Source organism: Brienomyrus brachyistius, chromosome 6 (genome assembly GCF_023856365.1).
Source record: "Brienomyrus brachyistius isolate T26 chromosome 6, BBRACH_0.4, whole genome shotgun sequence".
Classification (NCBI taxonomy): domain Eukaryota; kingdom Metazoa; phylum Chordata; class Actinopteri; order Osteoglossiformes; family Mormyridae; genus Brienomyrus; species Brienomyrus brachyistius.
In genome coordinates this window covers 2,822,252-2,843,867 of record NC_064538.1, presented here as the reverse complement: position 1 = coordinate 2,843,867, position 21,616 = coordinate 2,822,252, and the positions used below count along the sequence as shown (strand labels likewise).

Below are 21,616 nucleotides of genomic sequence, written 5' to 3'. Positions count from 1 at the left end.
AAATGTATACATATATAATATTTATAATTATATAAGTAAACACTTTAATTTCTTTTTCACTTTATTCAACTGCTTGAGGCAGGCCACTACTAAGATTTCCTTTTTTCGTGCAAGTCGGACTTACGGCCAGAAGGGGATTTGTGAGAATCTTGGGACATACGAGGAGTAGGTTGTGTTGCACTATGGCTATTTTTATATCTTGGTTTGTATATTTCTTTCTGCTTTTTCGTTTTTCGTTTGCTGTTTTTGAAGATCAAGTCGGGAAATTTGATTGGTGAGTGTCTAATCAAAGTGAAGCGCTGGGTTCTTATTTCCTTGATGGTGTTAATGCAGAATTCTTTCGACTGTCAAACATGCCGGCGTTTTAGCACCAGATGGTGACATTCATTCTGAATGCTCATGTTTAGCTTCTAGTTGGATACATGTAACGTTTTCCGCCCGTTATGGGTTTAGTACTTTCACTATCGCATATTTTGGCGATGTGTATTGGCCTAAAACAGAAAAAAGTCTGGTTGTTAGAGGGTCCATGGACACTTTGTGTCATTAACCTGTTCATTGTAATTGAACCGTGTAATAGTGCCGTTGTGAAGTAAGTACAGAATATCGATTTATTTTTTTTGCTATTAATTTTTGCTAATTTGTATACTTCTTTATACACAGGAGACAGCAATATATTGGTAAAGTCCGCTTCGCTTATTTTGATACCCAGTCACAAGCATCTAAAAAACTACTCCTGGCTACAGAGCAAAACGTTGTGGCTTCACTCAATTCCAGAACCGGGGACCTTTGTAAGTCAGTTATTAATTTGTTTTAAAATAACTGCTCATACTGTGCGTGTGCACAGGCCTCCTCACAGCAGCTTGATAGATTTGTAAATGAACGATTTTTATGTGTTTCATTGCATGCAACCCTAGTGCAATTTAATAGTATTATGATATTTTTTATCTTAGTTTGGAGACAGGTAGACAAGACAGGGCCTGAAGGGCAAATAGACACGCTGCTGTTCCATGGACAAGGTGAGTTGAGATGATTACTGCAAAGTGTGACCAAAGGACATGTCTTTCATGGTGAAAATACTCCCATCAGTGTAGCCGAATGTGGTGACTATAGATCAGCTGCTCAGCAGAGCGTGACATTTGGATCGTGCTTTTTGCTGTGTTGCTCGTATCGGCTTGTTTTCCGCTTGTGAGAGCTTTCTCTCTCCGTGTTATATCATTATGGAATGATCAGCACACTGAAGCCATTGTGGAGGCGGCGCCGTCACACTCTCATTTAGCCTCATTGCAGCGTTTTGATAACGTCCCTCCGTCTCCGTTCCCTAGATGCTGTGGTGATCGCTGGGAACGGCCGCCTTCTGCGCTCCTGGGAGTCTAACATTGGGGGTCTGAACTGGGAGATGGTGCTGGACACTGGCAGGTGCCTCACCGAATCCCCAAGATCAGCGACTGACATGTTGACATGCTGCAGCCCTGCCGAGGGGCAGCCCTTTGACGCGCCTCCCTCTCTTTCAGCTTCCAGGCGGCTGCTTTGATAGGAGTACAGGACGTGGTGAAGTATGTGGCCGTGTTAAAGAAGGCGGCGATCTCCCTCCACTATCTCTCCAGTGGGCACCAGAAATGGGTGGAAAACCTTCCAGACAGGTTAGAGGAAAACGGCTGTAACGGACTTTCGGAGTTTCTGCCTCAGTTTAACTGGCTTTTGAAACTTTATTCTTTAACTCAGTACTTCCCAATCTGGTCCTCAGGGACCCACAGTCAGTCCGTGTTTTTTCTCCCTCTGAGTTCCACATTTTTGCTCCTGGAGCAGGGAGGGAGCAAAAACCTGGAATGTTTTGGGTCCCCCCGGACTGGATTGGGAAACACTGCTTTAACTATGTCTTATTTCAATTTTGAAAGGTGACTTGTTTAACCACTTACGTGATTGTCATGTGATCTGCAGTGACACGATTCAGTACCAGTCTGTGTACTCAGCGGGCGGCACAGAGGTCTTAGTACTGGGTGTGGTGCCACACTCCCATCTGACCATCATTGCATTCAACATTGAAGACGGGGAGATTATGGATCAGGTATCAGCTTAATCTTCTCACTGGCGTAACATTAGAAGTTTGTACGCTCTCCTGACCGCATTCCTTCCTCAGAGGTCAGTCGATGCTCCTTGGCTGTCCAGCCTGCAGCCCAGCTGCGCCGTGGTGGGCCCCGGTTCTCTGGTCTGCGTAGATGCCGTTACTGCTTCCCTCTATGTGTTGTCCTTGAACAAAGAGGACCGAGCCGCCATGCAGCAGATTACGCTACAGGTACGAAATGCTGTATATGGTCACCGTGTGCTTTAATGGGGTTTCATTTTAATTAGCCGGAAACCAGCCTGCTGTGTCTACATTTACTCGTTTAGCAAACCAAAGTAAGGTGCAAACAGGGTAGATATAACATCGCAAGAGTACAGCTGTCTAGGAGCCAGCTTAAGTTTACGTGCGTTTTAAGCTGAGCTTCCAATGAGGGACCAAAAAACAAATGCTAAAGTTAGCATTAGGCTAGGAGCGCTAACCTACCTGACAAAACCCCAGCCGAAGGACCATTCATTTCAGTAAAGACTGGATTTATGCAAAGCAAGTGTAAGAACAAGAGTGGCGTGTTTTAAATACTAGTTGGTTTGGGATTCATTTGAATTTAATACGTATCTGACTCCAGAAATCTGTTCCTAACGCTGTTATCTAGACATGGTTCCCAAAGTTACCAGAGCTGCTGATAATGGAGCAGGTCATTGGGCGAATGAGTTACTTGAGGAGAAGATTGTTTCTTGTTTACTTGTGCTCTCTGAGTCAGGGAGCCGTTTACATGTAATATTTATGTAGCCTTGTCACTGTTCCCTGCAGGCCCTGGGTCTGGAGGTGGCTCCTGGATTCCAGCCGACCGTGCTGTCCACACAGCCTAACCCCGCCCGTCCAGCATCATCCCAGTGGTTCCTGCAGCTGGACCTGGATCATTACATCCTGCTGCAGCTGACCGGCGGGCTGATCAGCCCGCTGAGGGACTTCAAGCCGGTATCCATGATTTTCCTTGCGCCATGGATTCTATTCTCATGCTTTGACTGAAGGCGATGAATTTGCATGCGAGACTGTTGCTCACAGCCGGACTTCACCGGCTTCTTTAACCAGTGATTAGACTTGCCTCGCTAAGCAGGAACTCTGCTCAATGTCTCAGGCATTCCTGGTCTCCTTCGCAACATCTGGGGAGAAGACCGTGGCAGCTGTCCTAGCGCCCAAGAATGAGACGGTGAGCGACTGTAAATGTTAGGCTTCATGCCATCGTTCTTGCCACCATTGACGGCCAGCAAAATGCAGTTCAGCCTCCAGCCTGTAGGGGTCGCCAGCAGTGGACATAGACTTGGCAGCACCTAGTAATACTTCAAGAATATACAACTTAGCATGTTTTAGCTAAATTAAATCACTTGACTAGCCTGATATGAACTTGGGGATTTCCCAAAACGAGATGGCCCTCACGTTTAACCAGTTCCTTGCATTGTCTCAGCACAAAACGCAGACAAGGAATATTATGGGCTATAGACCACAAAGAAGCACTTACTGATGGAATAGCTTGTGCTTTCCTTGTTGATGTGGTATTCCGAGTCTTTCAAGAGCTCCTTATCTAGATTCATATCTAAGTTAAAAAAAATTTCTCTCATTGTGTAGTTGCTATGACTGGCACAGCAGTAAGAATTGCTCTGTAGTCACTCAGTGACTTAAGCAGCCATGTCTGACTGTTCGTAACGATATGTCCCTATGTGTGGGCAGTCTTGCAGCGTCAGCCTGTTCTCAGCCGACTCTGGAAGGAGACTTTTGGACACCACGGTGATCGTGCACCTGGACCCCAATGGGGGAATGCCGGAGAAGGTGAGCAGGGGGGCACCCATGGCCGGGCCTGATGCCTGGGGAGGGGGCTGTGCGCCTGTGACGTGGCTGTGTCTGCGCCCCCCAGCTGTACGTGCAGGCCTTCCTGAAGAAGGACGACTCCGTGGGCTACAGGGTGCTGGTGCAGACTGAGGACCACACGCTGACCTTCCTGCAGCAGCCAGGTAAGCGGTGGTCTTCGCTGGCCTGTCGAAACACCTCCCACACTGTGCTGCCAGGGGGTGACAAACCAGCGATACACCGGCTCTTAGCAGGATGTTGCCCAGGTACATTCAGTACTTCAGCATAGTACAGAGTTTTATACACTTTATATTCAACTTCAAAACTATTTGCTTACATGCCTTGAACGTATTTTGGACGTACCTATTGGTTACATACGTTTAACGCCACCACCAATAATCATCAAAATGCATTTATATTTAAATGGTTCTATTTACTGCAGATGGTGGGGTATGTATTGTTCGTGTAGATCAGCGTGCATGCTGGTGATGGCCTCCTTCCCCATCCTTAGGCCGCGTGGTGTGGTCCAGGGAGGAGGCGTTGGCGGATGTTGTCACCATGGAGATGGTGGACCTGCCGCTCACTGGGACGCAGGCGGAGCTGGAGGGCGAGTTTGGAAAGAAAGCTGGTAACGTCATTGGACGGGGGGGTTTGTTTGGGTGGAGTCATCCAATGGGTCGTCATGGCGTAAGAGCATGTGGTTTGCGGCTTTTCCCTTTCAAATCTCCCCCCTTCCCTCACTCTGCATTGTTCTGCGGTGTTTCCACTCGGCCTTATTCCTTTTTTTGCTTTCCTTTAATGCTGTGCTTGGATCCAGCCATTCAAGGTAATGTCCTTCTAGATTATACACAGTATATATAGGTGGCAGTATGCTTACACATTATCCTCTCTTCTGATTATGCCGGCTGCCTGTTATCGGGGGTGACTAAAAGCAGTAGAAAAACCAGTAGGTTTAGGCATGGAACTTGCCATGAAATGTCTTTAAATTGCATTTAAAAAAATCTATCAACTCCAAGCAAATTATTTTCATCAGTCCCTGTATACAGTGGGTAAGATGAATTAGGCTTAGTTATGTGCCACTTCACAATGCAAAATGCACCACTAATGAAATCTTCTGCTCTCGTAAGTTTTCTTAAAATTATTTTTGTAAAGATAAAAGCTGTTTATCTTTAGTTTTGGAGTAGCTTAAATGTACAGCCTTCCTACTAAAATATATCACTTTATTTAATCTTTGCTCACTATATTGTTTCAAACTACTTTCCGTTGCTTGTACTTTGAGGGTGCAAACACTGGGCATGTTCTGGGATCTGAGGCAGTCGGTGTCTTTAACGTGTGTGTGTGTGTGCGTGTGTGTGTGTGTGTGTGTGTTTGTGTGTCTCATCCCCAGACGGGCTCCTTCACATGGTCCTCAAGCGACTCTCCTCACAGCTCATCCTGCTGCAGGCCTGGCTTGGTCACCTCTGGAAGCTCTTCTACGACGCCCGCAAGCCGCGCAGCCTGGTGAAGAATGAGGTGACCATCGAGACGTTGGCGCGTGACGAGTTCAACCTGCAGAAGATGATGGTGATGGTGACCGCCTCTGGGAAGGTAAGCCGACCCAGAAACCCTGCGCAGGACTCCACACCCACCATTGAGATGAATGAGCTTCCAGGTGTCTGTACCTGATCCACGTTCACCCTGTTGGGTAAATCTGTGGCGTGATATAGCTGCTAGGTGTCCCTGACGTCGTGTGTGATATCCATTTCCAACCCTGTCGGCCGCTTATTAAGGCGGGGGGGGGGTCGTCTTTTGTCTCAGCTCTTCGGCATTGACAGCAAATCAGGAACGGTGCTGTGGAAGCACTACCTGCGCAATGTCCAGGCCAACGCTGCCTTCAAGCTGATGGTGCAAAGGACCACCGCCCACTTCCCTCATCCCCCACAATGCACCCTGCTCATCAAGGACAAGGTAACCTGCATTACATATCCTTCCACCATACAGGGTGCAGGTGGTCTGACGATCTATGCTTGTTTGAGTTGATAGTCTTCAGTGTCGCGTCATGTAACCCTCAGATTTTTCTTTAGTAACTCAGGGATTTTCAAGGTTAGGGTTAGGTTTAGGATTACGGTTAGGGTTTAGGGTATGAAAAGAGAGAAAGTGACATGGTAGATGCGTGTTAGGAAGAATTCAGCTGCTAATTTATTTACATGGGAAGGCTCGCAGCTGCGATTCGCTGTGCGCTTGGCAGTTAGTGTTAATTTACAAACGGCTTAAAGACTGAGCTCTGAAGTTCAGAGTCCTGAAGTCCTTCTGTAAGCCTGCACTTTTGCTCGCTGTCTGCAGGAGACTGGTCTGACAAACCTGCACGTGTTCAACCCCATCTTTGGGAAGAAAAGCCACATCTCCCCCCCGGTCCTGGCACGCCCCGTCCTCCAGACCCTGCTGCTGCCCCTCATGGACCAGGACTACTCCAAGGTTCTCCTGTTGATCGACAGCGAGTACAAGGTTGGTGCCCTGGAGCTCAGACGGCTCTCAGGTCCTTCGTATGATCATGATTTTGGAAGGAGGTTCCAAAAATGAAAGTAAATGAGTCGTATGCGTTTGTAGGTGACTGCGTTCCCCTCCACGAAGAATGTCCTGCAGCAGCTCCAGGAGACAGCCTCCTCCATCTTCTTCTTCCTCGTCGATTCCAGCCAGGGTCGGCTCTCTGGCTTTCGCCTCCGAAAGGCAAGTGGGGCCTCCTGGTTGGTCTTGATTGGGACCGCTGCCCCCAAGACTGAGGTTGTGTGCGTGTCGCCTTCCAGGACCTCTCCACGGAGCTGATCTGGGAGGTGGTGATCCCACCCGAGGTGCAGCGGATTGTGGCGGTGAAGGGGAAGCGAGCCAACGAGCACGTGCACTCGCAGGGCCGGGTCATGGGAGACCGCAGCGTGCTCTACAAGGTGGCGCTACTGGGGAAATGCGCTCGTCAGGCACAGGATCTGTTACCCGGGATACTCATTAACTTACTGCAGAAAGAGGAAATGATATTCAGTTCATGAGTTCAGTACAGAGGTACCATTTTGACAGCTGATTACTGGGTAAATTAGTTACCTTAGACTGTCAGGAAAAAAGGACCAATTTGTACCTTTTGAGGGTACAATTATTCATCACTAGGAATGTACCCTCAAGGGTCTGCCAGTTGTACCCTGGCTCCAGGTAAATGCACCTTTTTTAGGCAGAGAAATGGATTTTGGAGGAACATTTTGTATTATTGTTGGGTACATTAATGCTTGTACCTTGGAGAACAAATCTATACCAGGCCTGTACCCTTTATTTTCTGACAGTGTGACAGCAGTCTCGCGCGATCGTACAGCTCGATACGGTACAAGTAAGAGTCTCTAGGAATTTGAGGTTGTTGTACACCCCCCCACCCCACAGTACCTGAACCCCAACCTGCTGGCGGTGGTGACTGAGAGCACGGACACACACCAGGAGCGCAGCTTCGTGGGCGTCTTCCTCATCGACGGGGTCACGGGCCGCATCATCCATGAGGCCGTGCAGCGCAAGGCTCGCGGGCCCATCCACCTGATCCACTCGGAGAACTGGGTGGTGGTAAGCTCACTCCCTTCCCATTACTTGAATAGTAATATGACAGAGTTCCTGGAATTAGGATGATGCTTTACGGTTTTTCCCTGCGGTTCCTTTAGTACGTGTACTGGAACGCCAAATTCCGGCGGAACGAGTTCTCCGTGCTGGAGCTGTTTGAGGGGATGGAGTTATATAATAGTACGGTGTTCAGCTCCCTGGACCGACCACACCTGCCCCAGGTGCTGCAGCAGTCCTACATCTTCCCCTCGTCCATCAGAACCATGGAGGCCACGCTCACCGAGAAGGGCATCACCAGCCGACACCTCCTCGGTCAGTGTCCTGAGGCAGGCATGCGGCAAGGAGATGAGCAGGAAGGTGTAGCCACAGATGTGTGTGGTTTCGGAGAAGTAGCTGATGTCACCTGACATCCTTAGTCCATGCCAAAGGGTATGGCACCCTAGTCAGCTGGAGGTCCTTGTTATGAATGCTGAACTTGGAATTCCAGTTTGATAGCCTTTCATTTGATTATAATGTGATCTGTGTATTGGCATGCCAATAAAATGCTTTACTTTATTGTGAGCTAATAGCAGAAAAGTTTGAGGTATGCTAGGCATATAAATGATTGTGTCTGTGTGTGTGTGTGTGTGTGTGTGTGTGTAGTGGGTCTGCCATCAGGAGCCGTTCTCTCTCTGCCAAAGATGTTCTTGGATCCTCGCAGGCCAGAGGTAGTGTCAGAGCAGAGCCGGTGAGTCTCCACCTTCTGCTCCAATAGCATTAGAGGGAATCCTGAGGTCTGAGGGCCAATCAACAGTTGTTTTTTTTATAACCTACAATTTTAGGGAAGAGAACCTTATTCCTTATGCACCTGAGATGCCAATACGCACAGAGTGGTATATCAACTACAATCAGTCAGTGTCAAGAGTGCGAGGAATCTACACTGCCCCCTCTGGCCTGGAGTCTACCTGTCTGGTATGGATCACAAATATTAATACAGTTTTTCAGGCAGGGGATTAAAGTGAAATTGAAGAGTGTGCTGCTTTAGGTTTCAGACTAATTTTAAGGACTTTGTGCTCGTAGGTGGTTGCATATGGTCTGGACATCTACCAGACGAGGGTTTATCCCTCGAAGCAGTTTGACGTGCTGAAGGACGACTACGACTACGTGCTGATCAGCAGCGTGCTCTTCGGCCTCTTTTTCGCCACCATGATCTCCAAGCGCCTGGCACAAGTGAAGCTGCTGAACCGGGCGTGGCGATAAGGGTCCCCGGCTGGCCCCAGACGGATGGCCCCGCGGCATGCCGGCGTCTCTGCCCGGATGGCAGCCCCGGTCGCGCGAGGATAGTGGATCCCCAGCTCATCCTGTTAGGTCATCAGATGTGTCCCGATTACATTTGCAAACAGTGTTTATCTGGGATTTTTGGAAGAACAACAGTTCGATATCAAAGGCTGTGATACTATGTCGTTTTCACTGTTATGAGGACAAATGAAGAAAATTCTAGCAAATGATTCATTTTCATTCCCCCAAACACTTGTCCTTTTTTGACAAATTTTTATCTACCTTGTTTGCATTTCCCAGCAGTGGAAAGAAGAGGAAAAAGATTATATGTGATTAGAATGATTATGTGGAGCCAATGTTTACTGGTTAAAAGATTCATGCTGAAAATCCCACTCAAGATTTTGAAATTTGGTCTTTTTTACTAGTTTCCTTTTTATTTGCTATCCTTGTGAAATAGCATGAGGATTTTTTTTTCTTTTTGGGGGTGGGGGGGGGGGTCGACTTATTAACACCTCATCAATTGACAATGAAGCTTAACTACATTTGTCCATTTTAGAAATTACTGGTTTGGTTGTACTGTGTTGTTTTGTTGGAAAGGATGGACTTTTATAAGTTGCACAAATTAAGCTGCAATTTCATTTGTTTAAGTCTCTAAAGCACTGGATACAGAGTAATATTTCAGTTCTATTTTAAAAAAAAAAAGGTTTGTATCAAATATTTATTATGCAAAATATTGTTTGAAGTTTGACTTTTGAATTTGAGCAAATGAAGTACTTCAAAAGCAGGGATGTGTCCTCTGTCCCTTCTCTCCCCAGTTTGTTCTTAAACCTTAAGTGCAAAATTTAATTCAGTTTCCTTTACTGGTTTTGTTTCGTGTTGCAGCTAAAGATGTTGCTGCTGCCTCTCTCTGCATGTATTTTGTCAAACTGGCATGAATTTTGGAGCATTCATAGAATGCAAAATTATACGTTCATTAAGAAATGTGAAAGAATGAAACTCTTCCTGTCATATGGAGGTGGGTTCAGCATGCAAGAAGTTCTCATTAATTTCAGACTCACCCAGTTTTTTTTCTCTTCTGTTTCTAGCAAAATATAAATTAAGCACAGAACAACAGGTGCCCAGATACGTATGGCTGTTTTCCTTTTTAGAATAAGACTAATAAAGTTATTCCATCCAAATTTCATGTCTCATTTTTGGTAAATGACCTAGCTAAACATTTTGCATGGTAGAATTTTACACGAGTGAATTCTCCAGTTACCACTTATCCTGGAGCTTGGAGGCTATATTGTAAGTGCAAGAAAGCACAGGGCGCAAGACACTGGACGCCCTGAAAGGTGGGCTAGCCCACATACTAATATATAACTTTTTATTTTTGCATACAGAGCTCAGCTGCGTTTCGAATCGGCATCGAAACTCATATGGCAGTAATACTCATCTGGAAGAAGGAAACTTTCTGAATATAAACCAAATGTACATGGAAGTTCTTATGAATTCCTAGTGTTTTGCTGCTAGTATTACTCAAGCACATTAGAGAAAATACTTCAGACAGATGAGTAATTTGATAGTCAACAAACTTGTAATCAGGACCTCTACATCCATCTTTGAAAGCATTATAGCCTGGCACGATAGCACAAACAACAAGACTTGAGCTCATTATTTGTAAAGTGTCTAACTGACCTTCACCCTCAACTGTCTAGATCCAGTGCATAACTAAATATTGCAACAAGATTATCTTCGATCCCTCATACCCTGTGCATAACGCCCAAGCAAATGATTCAGATGCCTAGCAAAAACACCTCCAAGTCCACTAACAGCTTTTTCACAATTACTTATATAGACACTGAATAATTAATGTAATGTTTACCTGTATATCTATGTTACATGTCCCTGATTACATATCATTGTCCTCTATATGAATTAACACCAAACAATTTCTACCAACATGGAATAACAGTGGTGTGGCAAAAAAATCCTCATATTCCACATAGCTGAATTAGGTATTTTGGTGTATTTTTGTTAAATAAAGTGTATTAAGGATACCCTCGCCAGTGTGACGTAACGTTAAATCACAACATTCACGACGTCAACCGTTTATATGTCGTCACTTCCTGTTGTTTTGGTGGCTGGACGATTAACCTCATTTCCTTCCTGGGGGTTGTCTAATACAGGATCTCAAGATGGCGTCGAGTGGAGGAGATGGAGAACCTGAGTGGACCGCAGCCGTGCGACCACTTTTATCAGCGTCGTACACGGCATTTGAGACGAAGGAGCTACCTCAGCTCGTAGGATCCATCATTAACAGGCAAGCGGTCGCCCTGTCCGATGGTAGAAGGGACTACGCTTTGCGGAAAGGGGTGCGAAGAGCGCCCAGTCAAGTAGCCAGTTAGCATTTCAGGCTAAAGCAAGAATCTGCTTTATCATCAGGCCGAACAGATCAGGGGGGACCGCTGAATCCAAAGCGTATTCAGGTTACTTCTCACAGAGTTCTCACGCTGTTTTCTGGGTTAACTACTTAACATTTTCCTCTGGTTCACGGGGTGCCCGGCCAGGTTTTACATTGTCTACTAGACGCGAACTAGCGCGGATTTGGGAGCCGGAGTCCTGAGCGCGGAGCTCTGCGGTCGCTCATTGGCTAAGCTAGGCTAGGCTAACTAGCACACGGCTACCTGTCACCCTCGCCGGCTTCCTTTGGCGGCTTATTAAAAGTTGAACCCGAGACTGTCTCGCTCGTTTTTGGTTACGGATTAGACCGTGACCCCTTTCTGTACTCGTCGAAGTAGTTTGTCGAAGTGGCGCAACTAAGTTGCACGCTGTCATTGTGGAGAAGTTATCGGTGGCGCCTGAACGTCCTGCCGCCGACACCCCCTTCGCGTTAAGGCTGCCTGTCACTTCTATCAGTAACTGCTGGTCTGATCTCCTCCTACGACTCTGAAGTTAATCGATTTTACCGTTAGTAATTTTCTTTCGATTCGGTCTTCCGGGATTTTAAAGATTGGAAGGTCGCTGTTAAAAATCGTCTGGCCGGTTCTTTAACTTTTGTGACGCTGTACCAGACCATGGGTCTCCCTCTCTGCAAATGTTGTTCCCGGTGCCGAACAGTCACCCTGAGAGGGCAGGGCAGGGCATGGCCGCACATCGTAGCGTTTGTCGCCCAAAGATCAACATCATCAGTTTCAGAGCAGACCTGCTGAGTAGCGTGGGGGGTGTGCTGTCAACTTTGTTTCTCTTAATTCGAGGTGTTTTCGCTGCACAATCTGTTATCACGTTGTCGTTTGCAAGTAAATGAAACCTTATAGTATATGATCCTCTACCTGGCTGTTTTACATAGTATAATTACTGGAATTACTTATTTCCTATACCTAATGGGTTATTTGATTACCAAGGGTGTGGTATATTATCATATTTTGACTAGTTACCCCCAAGCAAGTATTTAAAAAAATTTTTTGTGGGGGTGTTTAGCTGAATATATGTACCTCCAGTGTAATGCACCTTCAAATGACTGTTTGCTCTCTCCTATTGCAGTGCATCGGAAATCCTCCACCATGACAAACAGTACGAACCCTTCTACTCCTCTTTTGTGGCGCTTTCTGCACATTACATCACCACAGTTTGTGGGCAAAGTACGTATCTGACCATTTCCTTGTCTGCGTGTCATAACAATGTGGACACAATGTCAATTGCAATCCCCTTCCTTTTCAATTGACCTCTGCACGCTCCGGACCTTGTTACTTTTCCCTTTTCAGCAGTAATTGGTTGAGCAGTGTTTATTTTTTGGTTTCTGTGGGTTAATTGTATGTGCTGATTTGTACTTGAGTATAGCTTTTAATTTAATTTGTAAAGGTGCGTCGGTGCTGCATCTGTCCAGCTTTATGGTGTTCCTGTCTCGGACTCTGGCTGGATTGCCTAATTGCAGTATTCCTAGCTGCAGTGTAAATACCCAGTTCTGCATTCTTTCTCTAGACATGCAAAGGGCGTGTTCTGAAACATGTTGTGAAAATAGGTGCTATGCTATGCTAAATATAAGGTGCTATACTATGCTATATAGCCCCTGTCCTTTGTATTTGCGTAAAAAAAAAAGTCAACATGGTTTGAGAATGTTTTTTTTTTTTTTTTTTTTTAATTTGTTAAAGAACCATGCCTTTCAAAATCATTTTGACACTGAAAGGGATTGTGAAATAACATACTTGGAACAGAGAATATGAAACTGAAGGATGATACTTAAAATTACTTTCCTCTTTGGAGAACCTTGTTGACACATTGGTGATTGATAGCTAGCAGCTTATGTTGATAATGCGGCCTTGCGTTGGCCTGCACTAGCATTTGGGACTGGGACCACCAGATCTAAGTCACTTTGGGTGTATCTCAGTATTGCCGCTGTCCATCACCTTACTGTATGCATACTGTCTTAGTTAGATATGGATAGTGGGTAATCATCCAGCTGGCAGTGCTGCCAATTCTCTGGCACATGTTGCTCTAAGCGTATGTCCTGCTATGTCCAATTTCAGGCGTCTCTCATTCAGTTCATATTATTGGCTGTAGGCCTCAGATGTAAATGCGATCAGACGTGACTCAGTCAGGTGTAACTTGAAGTAAGACTGTTTTGTACATGTGCTCTGTCTCATCGCTTGTCCCAGTCAGCACTTTCGCAGGCCTTCAAGCGATGAATAGTTTTTTTCGATTCCCATATTCACTTGAGTTCTGCTGCTTTTTCTCCCAGTCCCCAGAAACCAGCTGCTGTCAGTGGCGGCCGCCTGTAAAGTACTCATCGAGTTCTCCCTGCTGAGGCTGGAGAACCCAGACGAGGCATGTGCCGTGTCACAGGTGAGGCCTGCGCGCCCCCGCCGTGCCGGCTGACGGCTCGCTGCTGTGCTGAGCATGCCGCTCGAGGGATTCGCACCCTGACGCTGCTGATACCTCTTGGTTTCGGTTTTATTCTTGGCTGTAATTCGCCATTGCTGTTTCTTGGTCTTAAGACCTTAAACTGGTTCTGATTAATGGTGAATTTTAGTGTAAGCACTGAATTAGTGATTTGAATTTTTTTGCTCTGTCAGCTTTCTCGTACCAACGCTCCCGTGTGGTTTGTCTGTCTTTTAGAAGCACCTCATCCTTCTGATAAAGGGCCTTTGCACGGCCTGCAGCCGCCTGGATCGCACAGAAATCATCACCTTCACCGCGATGATGAAGTCTGCCAAGCTGCCCCTGACTGTCAAGACGCTGTCCGACGGTAGGCCGCTCTCCTGCCCCGTGCCGTGCTTGTGCCGAGGGTCCTCACAGGTGACGTCTGACTGTGCCACACAGATAGCATCCAAATTTGGCTCAGCCGGACCTCCCTGGGGTGCCAGATGTCTCTCCGACCCGACCCTTGGGGGAGGGGAGGAGGTCGTTACCAGCAGGGCTGGATCCAAGCCAGTGATAGTTCTGCAGTTACTTCTGCAGTGTCAGTGTAATAGAGCCAGCAGGAGAACGTGCCAGGCCTCATGCTGTGCAGCGTTTGGGCTGGTTTTCAGCGTTCTGAGGTTGACAAACACCACAAAACAATATCCGCATTAAGTGCAAAAACTGTTTTTAATGATTGTTCATAGAGTGTTGTTTTGCGTATGTCAGCATGTTTGAAGAACATGAATTTCTTCAAGCTAATGAGTAATAATGATGTTGTCGTTGTCCTGTAATGTGTGATGTCATAGGTTTACTTAGGGTGGTAGCTGGTTTTTAAATTGTGCCATAAAGCGATTTGATCTTTGCTGAAGTGTGCCCGTCTGTTGTAAATGCTGCTGTGATTAATGATTGTATTGGTACTCCTGTGTTCTCTGTTTGGGGTGGAGGTTCTCCACACATGCGATGGCAGCTGAGGCAGCAGCTGTGATTACATCTGAATTTGCCTGTAAAAGTAACAGCCTGGAGACGTCTCCTTGGAGGTGTGCTGTGGCAGTCCTGAAGGCTTTTTTTTCAATCATGGCTCTTAGTTTGACATGATGAAAGATCAGTAAATGGTACCTCCACTGCTCAGAAGGTGTGAGGGAAGCCCAGAGGGATGTTGTGCAGGGCTGGGGATCGTGTGTGTGTGTGTGTGTGTGTGTGTGTGTGTGTGTGTGTGTGTGTGTGTGTGTGTGTGTGCGTGTGCGTGTGCGTGATACATCATGCGCATGCATGATAATCACATGCATGTTGTTTCTTGTCACGACTCGTGGCAGCACCACCAACTTATTTGACACACTCCTTTGGTAGATAAGTTTTATTTGGCTGTAGTTTATTTCAGGTAATTTCACCACTTTTTTTAATATTAATTGGGCAGTGGTACTGAAATTTATGCGTTTTGTGATGTGATGTGCAGCTGTGTCTGTGGGTCTGTGTGTGTCTCTGATTCTCTGTGTGTGTGTGTGTGTGTCTCTCTCTCTCTGTGCCTGTGTGTGTCTCTCTCTCTCTCTCTCTCTCTCTCTGTGCCTGTGTGTGTGTCTCTCTCTCTCTGCCTGTGTGTCTCTCTCTCTCTGTGCCTGTGTGTGTCTCTCTCTCTCTGTGCCTGTGTGTGTCTCTCTCTCTCTCTCTCTCTCTGTATCTATGAGTATGTGTGAGTGTGTGTCTCTCTCTCTCTCTGCCTGTGTGTGTGTCTCTCTCTCTCTCTGCCTGTGTGTGTCTCTCTCTCTCTCTCTCTCTGCCTGTGTGTGTCTCTCTCTCTCTCTCTCTCTCTCTGCCTGTGTGTGTGTGTGTCTCTCTCTCTCTCTCTCTCTCTCTCTCTGCCTGTGTGTCTCTCTCTCTCTCTCTCTCTCTCTCTGCCTGTGTGTCTCTCTCTCTCTCTCTCTCTCTCTCTGCCTGTGTGTCTCTCTCTCTCTCTCTCTCTCTCTCTCTCTGCCTGTGTGTGTGTCTCTCTCTCTCTCTCTGCCTGTGTGTGTGTCTCTCTCTCTCTCTCTCTCTCTCTGCCTGTGTGTGTGTCTCTCTCTCTCTCTGTGCCTGTGTGTGTGTCCTGGCTTATATAGCAGTGTCTCAGAAACCCCCTGTCCCCATTCTCAGAATCTGTCATCTAACTAATTTGGACAAGGTGAATGGAGGGATTTCTATTATGTTTGCATTTTCAGAATTTCAAAGTAATACGGTATAAAGCCATCGGGAAACACAGCAGCCACTTGAGGGTAGTGCTCTACTGAATGTCCTGTACAGTCTTAATAACTTGGGCTGCTATTTTTTATGGCCTTTTTCTTGTGCACCACAGGTTTATAATTTTTCTCTGTTCTTCAGTGGATATTTAACCTAGAGCAGTATGTTGTCTTCCTGTTTGTGGGCAAGACTGCATTTGTCAGGACCAGCAGATATGAACTCTGCTTACTGGCATGTAAATACACATAAAACTCCACAACTTGTGTCTTGTTTTTTTTTAGCTATAGTCGGCCCAAAATTGTTCTCCGTCTCTACAGTGTTTGGCCTCATGAGTAAAATTCAATCAGCTGGCTTACTTGTTAATAAATAACATAGTAAATAAGAAGAGGCAGCAGGTGAACAAGATTCGGGAGACTGGGCCCTGCTGGGCCCTGCTTGTCTGGACGGTGTCTGATCAGGTTCTGTGCTTCCAGGCCAACAGAAAGGAAGCTTTGTTCCTCAGTTGCTTTCAAATGAGATTCGTCTTCAGCATTTTTCCATCGCTGCTTGTAGGGACAGTGGTGTTGATTGTGTATGGGATTTTTTCATGCACTGTATTGTTCATGCGTGTGTGTTTGTGTTCGCGGTTGCAGTGGAGGACCAGAAGGATCTGCCCTCGCCGGTGAATCCTGAGGTTCGACAGAAGGAGGTGCAGATGAATTTCTTCAACCAGCTGACCTCCGTGTTCAACCCAGACGTCAACATGCTGTCGTCTCCCTGTGGACAGATCCAGGTCTGTCCAGTAATACTAACAGCCCGAACTCGCTGAGAATCGCGTCATCTCTCATTATGGTTATTTTAAAGATGTGAAGTTATTACAGAAATATTTGTTTGTTCAAAATCTGGTCAGTTTGCTTTGATCAGTGTTTTATCGCTCCGCTTAGAAAACACTTCATTCCTACACAGGTTATGCAGCCTGGGATGTATTTATAGTGTCTGTTTTTTTTTACTTAAGAAATTCAGGTTAAGTTCCCTGTCGCTAGGATCACAGCCGGACCCCTCTTGAGACTTGACCCTACAGTTACAAGCCCGGTTGTTTAAATGCTGCCCAACAGAGTGGCCAAAATAAACTCTAGGCTTTTCCAGGATGGACACGGTCCAAGGACTTACAGGGTTCTGGCTGCCAAACCTTTAAAGCACCGGCGTGATTGACCTGGTTGACTGGTGTGACTGTTAGTGGTTCCTTTTGCGACTGCTGTTTGATGAAGAATTTATTGACTTCATTTCCATCAGACTGAGTCCCATCAGGATGAGCTGTTAGACGTGACCAGCCATTAAGGACTTTTAGGATGTGTGCCCTGTCTGCTCATGGGATTCGCTGCTTATACAGGTGGAGAGTGAGAGCGACGACCAAACGAGGGCAGACCAAGCGACGCAGGCGAAAATGAAGAATGCCTTCATCTCCCAGAATGTGTCCAGTTTACAGGAACTGGGTGAGTAGTGGATCGGTGTGGCTGCCTCCCTCTGGGCCAAGCCCCCCCCCCCCCCCCATGCTGACCAGGCTGCCGCTGTCGTCTGCAGGGGGCTCGGAGAAGCTGCTGCGCGTCTGCCTCAACCTGCCCTACTTCCTGCGCTACATCAACCGCTTTCAGGATGCTGTGTCGGCCAACTCCTTCTTCATCATGCCGGCGACGGTGGCCGACGCCACCGCCGTGCGCAATGGGTGAGTGACCCAGGCTCCCAGCCAGGGGGCGCCGTCTGCGTGTGCCGTGAGTGGTGGTAATCCCTGCAATACCATTGTACAGTCGCATGCCTCACTGATGGCTGCGGTATTGATGCTAATGGCGAGAGTTAAGCATTTGTTTTATTGCTCAGTTGGTGCTGAAAACAAGAGCAACTTTCCATTTTACCTGTTTTCATAATGACTGATGCTCAAGCAAAACGGCTCAAGCAAAACGGCTCAAGCAAAACGGCTCAAGCAAAACGGCTCAAGCAAAACGGCTCAAGCAAAACAGATGATAAACATCAGCCACCGGGGAGTTTAATACTCAGGGTTATGTGCTTGTTCACTTCTTGTTAATCGCTGCTAGATAAATTACATTTTTGAATTAGGTGCTAAGTAAATAGTGGCTCATCGGTCTATGTGGATGCTTCTCTGCGGTGTTGTCATGTGACCTCGCACTCAGGCTGATGGCTCTCCCGTCTGGCGCTTCCATCACGTAGGTTTCACTCCTTGGTGATTGATGTGACGATGGCCTTGGACACCCTGTCCTTGCCTGTTCTGGAGCCCCTGACTCCGCGGCGGCTGCAGGACGTCACGGTGCTGGCCCTCAGCTGCCTTTACGCCGGTGAGTCGCTGTCCACGCCCGCTTATAAGGGCTGCGCGGTCTGGCCTTCGCCGTCGAAGGTCTTCAAGGGATTTTTGTGCGGGACTGAAACTGCAGGCGAGCCAGATTGCCGTCATAAGGGCTGGTTTATACTCGGAAGCGGAGCAGTGGGTAGAATACAGAGAATGCTGCAGCAGTATTACAGAATCAGAAAACGCCTCATGCCACAACCTCGTACAAACAAGTAAGACTGGAAATGATGCAGCCAACCAGGTTGGTTTTCTCGCACTGCCCCCTGGAGGACGTGGCCTGTAATCCTCCAGATTGATGTAAACCACGCGTGCGTAGCGGTATCACAAGCGTTGAGTATAAACTGGGCCTTTGGGTCTCCGCAGTTGCTGTGAGTGAAAAGAGATCAGCACTGCTGCCCTCTCTGAGTTGCGTCTCTCCACCCTCGTCCCACCCTCACCCCGCCCCATCCCAGGTGTAAGTGTGGCCACTTGCATGGCCATCCTGCATGTGGGCAGCGGCCTACAGCTCCGCACCGCCTCCACCGGCTCCAAGGAGGAAGACTATGAGAACGATGCTGCTACTATAGTTCAGAAATGCGTGAGTAACCCTCCATGCCATCAAAATGGGCTTTATTTAAAAATATGTTTGACAAGAGGGGATATCTCCCTTTTTCAGTGTGACCGATCACTTTAGCGTAATTTTACTAGCATAATTGTAACTGTAAGTGGTCCCAGTACCCTGCTTGCTTTTGCCGATTCATTAACTTGATCAGCTGTCTGAAGGGTTAATCTCTGGTTCCAGCTGGAGATTTACGACATGATCGGGCAGGCTATCAGAAACTCCCGCAGAGCTGGAGGGGAAGTAAGTGCCGACGCGCAAACCTTCGATGTCGTAAGATCTCCCTCTACGGCCCTCGTCTAGTCAACCGAACTCCTGTGTCTCCGCAGCACTACCAGAACTTCCAGCTCCTAGGGGCCTGGTGCCTACTAAACAGCCTCTACTTGATCCTCAACCTGAGCCCCACATCCCTGGCTGACAAGGGGAAGGAGAAGGACCCCCTGGCAGCTCTGCGGGTTCGGGACATTGTCACACGTGCCAAGGATGGGGCCGGCTCGCCCAAACTCAGCCCCGGGAAAGGGTGAGCTTCTTCACCGAGCCCAGAATTCAGTCTGTGCCGGAAGGAGCATCTGTGCATGCTAGTGTGCAAGGCAGAATTATGTCATTTATTAATCACGGTCTTGTACCTAATTTCACACATGAAATGGCTTAATTCAAAATCTTGCAGCGGCCAGATGTAAATTCAGATTGCGATGCTGTTGCTATGGCGATGATTCGAGTTCCAGAGAATAGCAGCTGCTGGGAAGATGTGGCTGCTGGGAGTCGCAGGTGGAGCGGTGCACACGCGTGTGCATGTGTCCGTCTCTTCCCTGTGTCTCGTTTGGTAGAAGCAGAAGATGTTGCTTTTCTAAAAAAAAAAAAAAATGTTCACCAATGAAACTGCCTCTTTAAATATATTGTGTAAAGCCAAAATTGAAGGATGGTCAATGACTGGATTGAAAGAGTAAGATGGAGAAAATGAGTTGCCTTTAAGTCATTATGATGACATAAAGCTTCTGAAGGTCAGAGATTGATGCCTGGAGCACATCTGACATTGGGAAGAGAACCAACAAGGCAGCCATGCCACAGACGAGTGTGAGTGTTAGTGTGCCCAGCTCAGCAGGAAGAGTGAGGCTGGCAGTCATGCCACAGACGAGTGTGAGTGTGCCCAGCTCAGCAGGAAGAGAGAGGCTGGCAGTCATGCCACAGACGAGTGTGAGTGTGAGTGTGCCCAGCTCAGCAGGAAGAGAGAGGCTGGCAGTCATGCCACAGACGAGTGTGAGTGTTAGTGTGCCCAGCTCAGCAGGAAGAGTGAGGCTGGCAGTCATGCCACAGACGAGTGTGAGTGTGCCCAGCTCAGCAGGAAGAGAGAGGCTGGCAGTCATGCCACAGACGAGTGTGAGTGTGCCCAGCTCAGCAGGAAGAGTGAGGCTGGCAGTCATGCCACAGACAAGTGTGAGTGTGCCCAGCTCAGCAGGAAGAGTGAGGCTGGCAGTCATGCCACAGACGAGTGTGAGTGTGCCCAGCTCAGTAGGAAGAGTGAGGCTGGCAGTCATGCCACAGACGAGTGTGAGTGTGCCCAGCTCAGCAGGAAGAGTGAGGCTCTTTGCACAAGTGAAATTTCAGTTGAAATGCTCTAAATCATGCCCACAGTGGGGTGTTTTTGACTCCTAAAATGAGCCGGCTTTGTGCCCATTGTAACATGATCCCGGAGAGTCTGCTTTACAAACTGCCCTGCTGGGGTGTCTTCCCTCCCTTTCTCTTTCTCAGTATGTATTCCCCCTTTCCCCCACTTTCTGACTTTCACTTTCACTTTTTTTTGGTTGTTTGGGATTGATAGCAGATTCATAAAACTTTCTGTATTTTCTGAATATGATTGACACATCCAGTACTTATCCTGGCTTATCTAGTTAGTAGTATTTTCCCCACTCACATTTTCGTCAATTTCATTTCATTAAACCTTAATTCGGTGCTAGAAACATCCTAATCACTCTGTTGGCTCCTACTTTTATTATTTGGATGTAAAAGGATGGACAGTTGATATGCTGGAAATAGAATAGCAGTATCATAATCGCCCCCAAGGGAGATTAGATGGCTTTCCCCATATCCAGTCTCTTTGTTATCTGTGGGAATTGAACCTATGACCTTCCACAGAAAGACGCGGATTCTGAATCCGCCGAGCTACTCGTTGCTTAGTTGTTCAGCTTGTGGGTAAATGCTGTGGGAATTATGACGTGAAGTCAGTCACATCAAATGGTGACACATGAAATTCTTCAGGCGCAGATATTGTGTTGGGCGGGGCTCTGAATGTTGACTTTTTCCCCGAACGGTTTCTGCTAACTCCCCAAACCGGTCCTCTGTGTTGCAGGCACCAGGGCTTTGGCGTCCTGTCAGTCATCCTGGCAAATCACTCAATAAAACTGCTTTCTTCTCTCTTCCAAGACCTGCAAGTGGAGGCTCTGTACAGGGTTAGTGTGCCCCGATCAGCACAGAGACGGCCTGACCTCCTTAGGCCTACAGTGTGAATTCCCATCCTCGTGGGCCTCCAATACGAGTTTTCATTTCAGCTCAGGTTTCAGCTCACAATGAGCTTCTTTATTAATCTGAATAGATGGGTTGTACAAATTGAAATGCAACCTTGATTTCCAGTGATTACATGGGCAGTTCTCTTGAATCTGCTGGTCCTTATGTCGTTAATTGTAAAACTTTTCCGATTTGGTGTTAGTTATTTTGTGTAAATCAATTTTCTGTATCCTGATCAGGTGTAAAGAATGATAAAAAAAAGTAGGTTAATAATGGACTGTGTCTATGTTTGAACCATTTACACATGATTAATGTTAGCACTACAGAAATATAACAGTGCTGAAAAATACACATTTGGTTT

The 21,616-nt window shown here is 47.1% G+C and overlaps 2 protein-coding genes across 2 annotated transcripts in view; both read left to right on the top strand.

Annotated features, from left to right (window-relative positions):
- The first annotated feature begins 5 nt into the window (after nucleotides 1–5).
- On the top strand, nucleotides 6–9,906 carry emc1 (ER membrane protein complex subunit 1). The gene is made up of 22 exons (XM_049017205.1): nucleotides 6–274; nucleotides 661–788; nucleotides 951–1,016; nucleotides 1,323–1,416; nucleotides 1,512–1,640; nucleotides 1,939–2,065; nucleotides 2,138–2,293; nucleotides 2,870–3,037; nucleotides 3,198–3,269; nucleotides 3,788–3,886; nucleotides 3,972–4,068; nucleotides 4,416–4,532; nucleotides 5,292–5,491; nucleotides 5,702–5,851; nucleotides 6,227–6,388; nucleotides 6,491–6,610; nucleotides 6,688–6,825; nucleotides 7,304–7,477; nucleotides 7,573–7,783; nucleotides 8,114–8,198; nucleotides 8,293–8,422; nucleotides 8,531–9,906. Exons 1-22 carry the CDS (start codon nucleotides 183–185, stop codon nucleotides 8,708–8,710), a joined length of 2,895 nt encoding a protein of 964 aa, XP_048873162.1. The 5' UTR covers nucleotides 6–182; the 3' UTR covers nucleotides 8,711–9,906.
- A 964-nt stretch (nucleotides 9,907–10,870) lies between these two features.
- The window catches only part of ubr4 (ubiquitin protein ligase E3 component n-recognin 4), a 56,457-nt gene continuing 45,711 nt past the window's right edge, over nucleotides 10,871–21,616 (top strand). Inside the window, 12 exon segments of the mRNA XM_049017482.1 lie at nucleotides 10,871–11,030; nucleotides 12,251–12,348; nucleotides 13,446–13,549; nucleotides 13,823–13,952; nucleotides 16,450–16,589; nucleotides 17,187–17,289; nucleotides 17,378–17,519; nucleotides 18,020–18,144; nucleotides 18,608–18,732; nucleotides 18,937–18,996; nucleotides 19,083–19,273; nucleotides 21,101–21,200. Of these exon segments, the coding sequence (XP_048873439.1) occupies nucleotides 10,906–11,030; nucleotides 12,251–12,348; nucleotides 13,446–13,549; nucleotides 13,823–13,952; nucleotides 16,450–16,589; nucleotides 17,187–17,289; nucleotides 17,378–17,519; nucleotides 18,020–18,144; nucleotides 18,608–18,732; nucleotides 18,937–18,996; nucleotides 19,083–19,273; nucleotides 21,101–21,200 (1,443 nt within the window). The 5' untranslated portion in view covers nucleotides 10,871–10,905.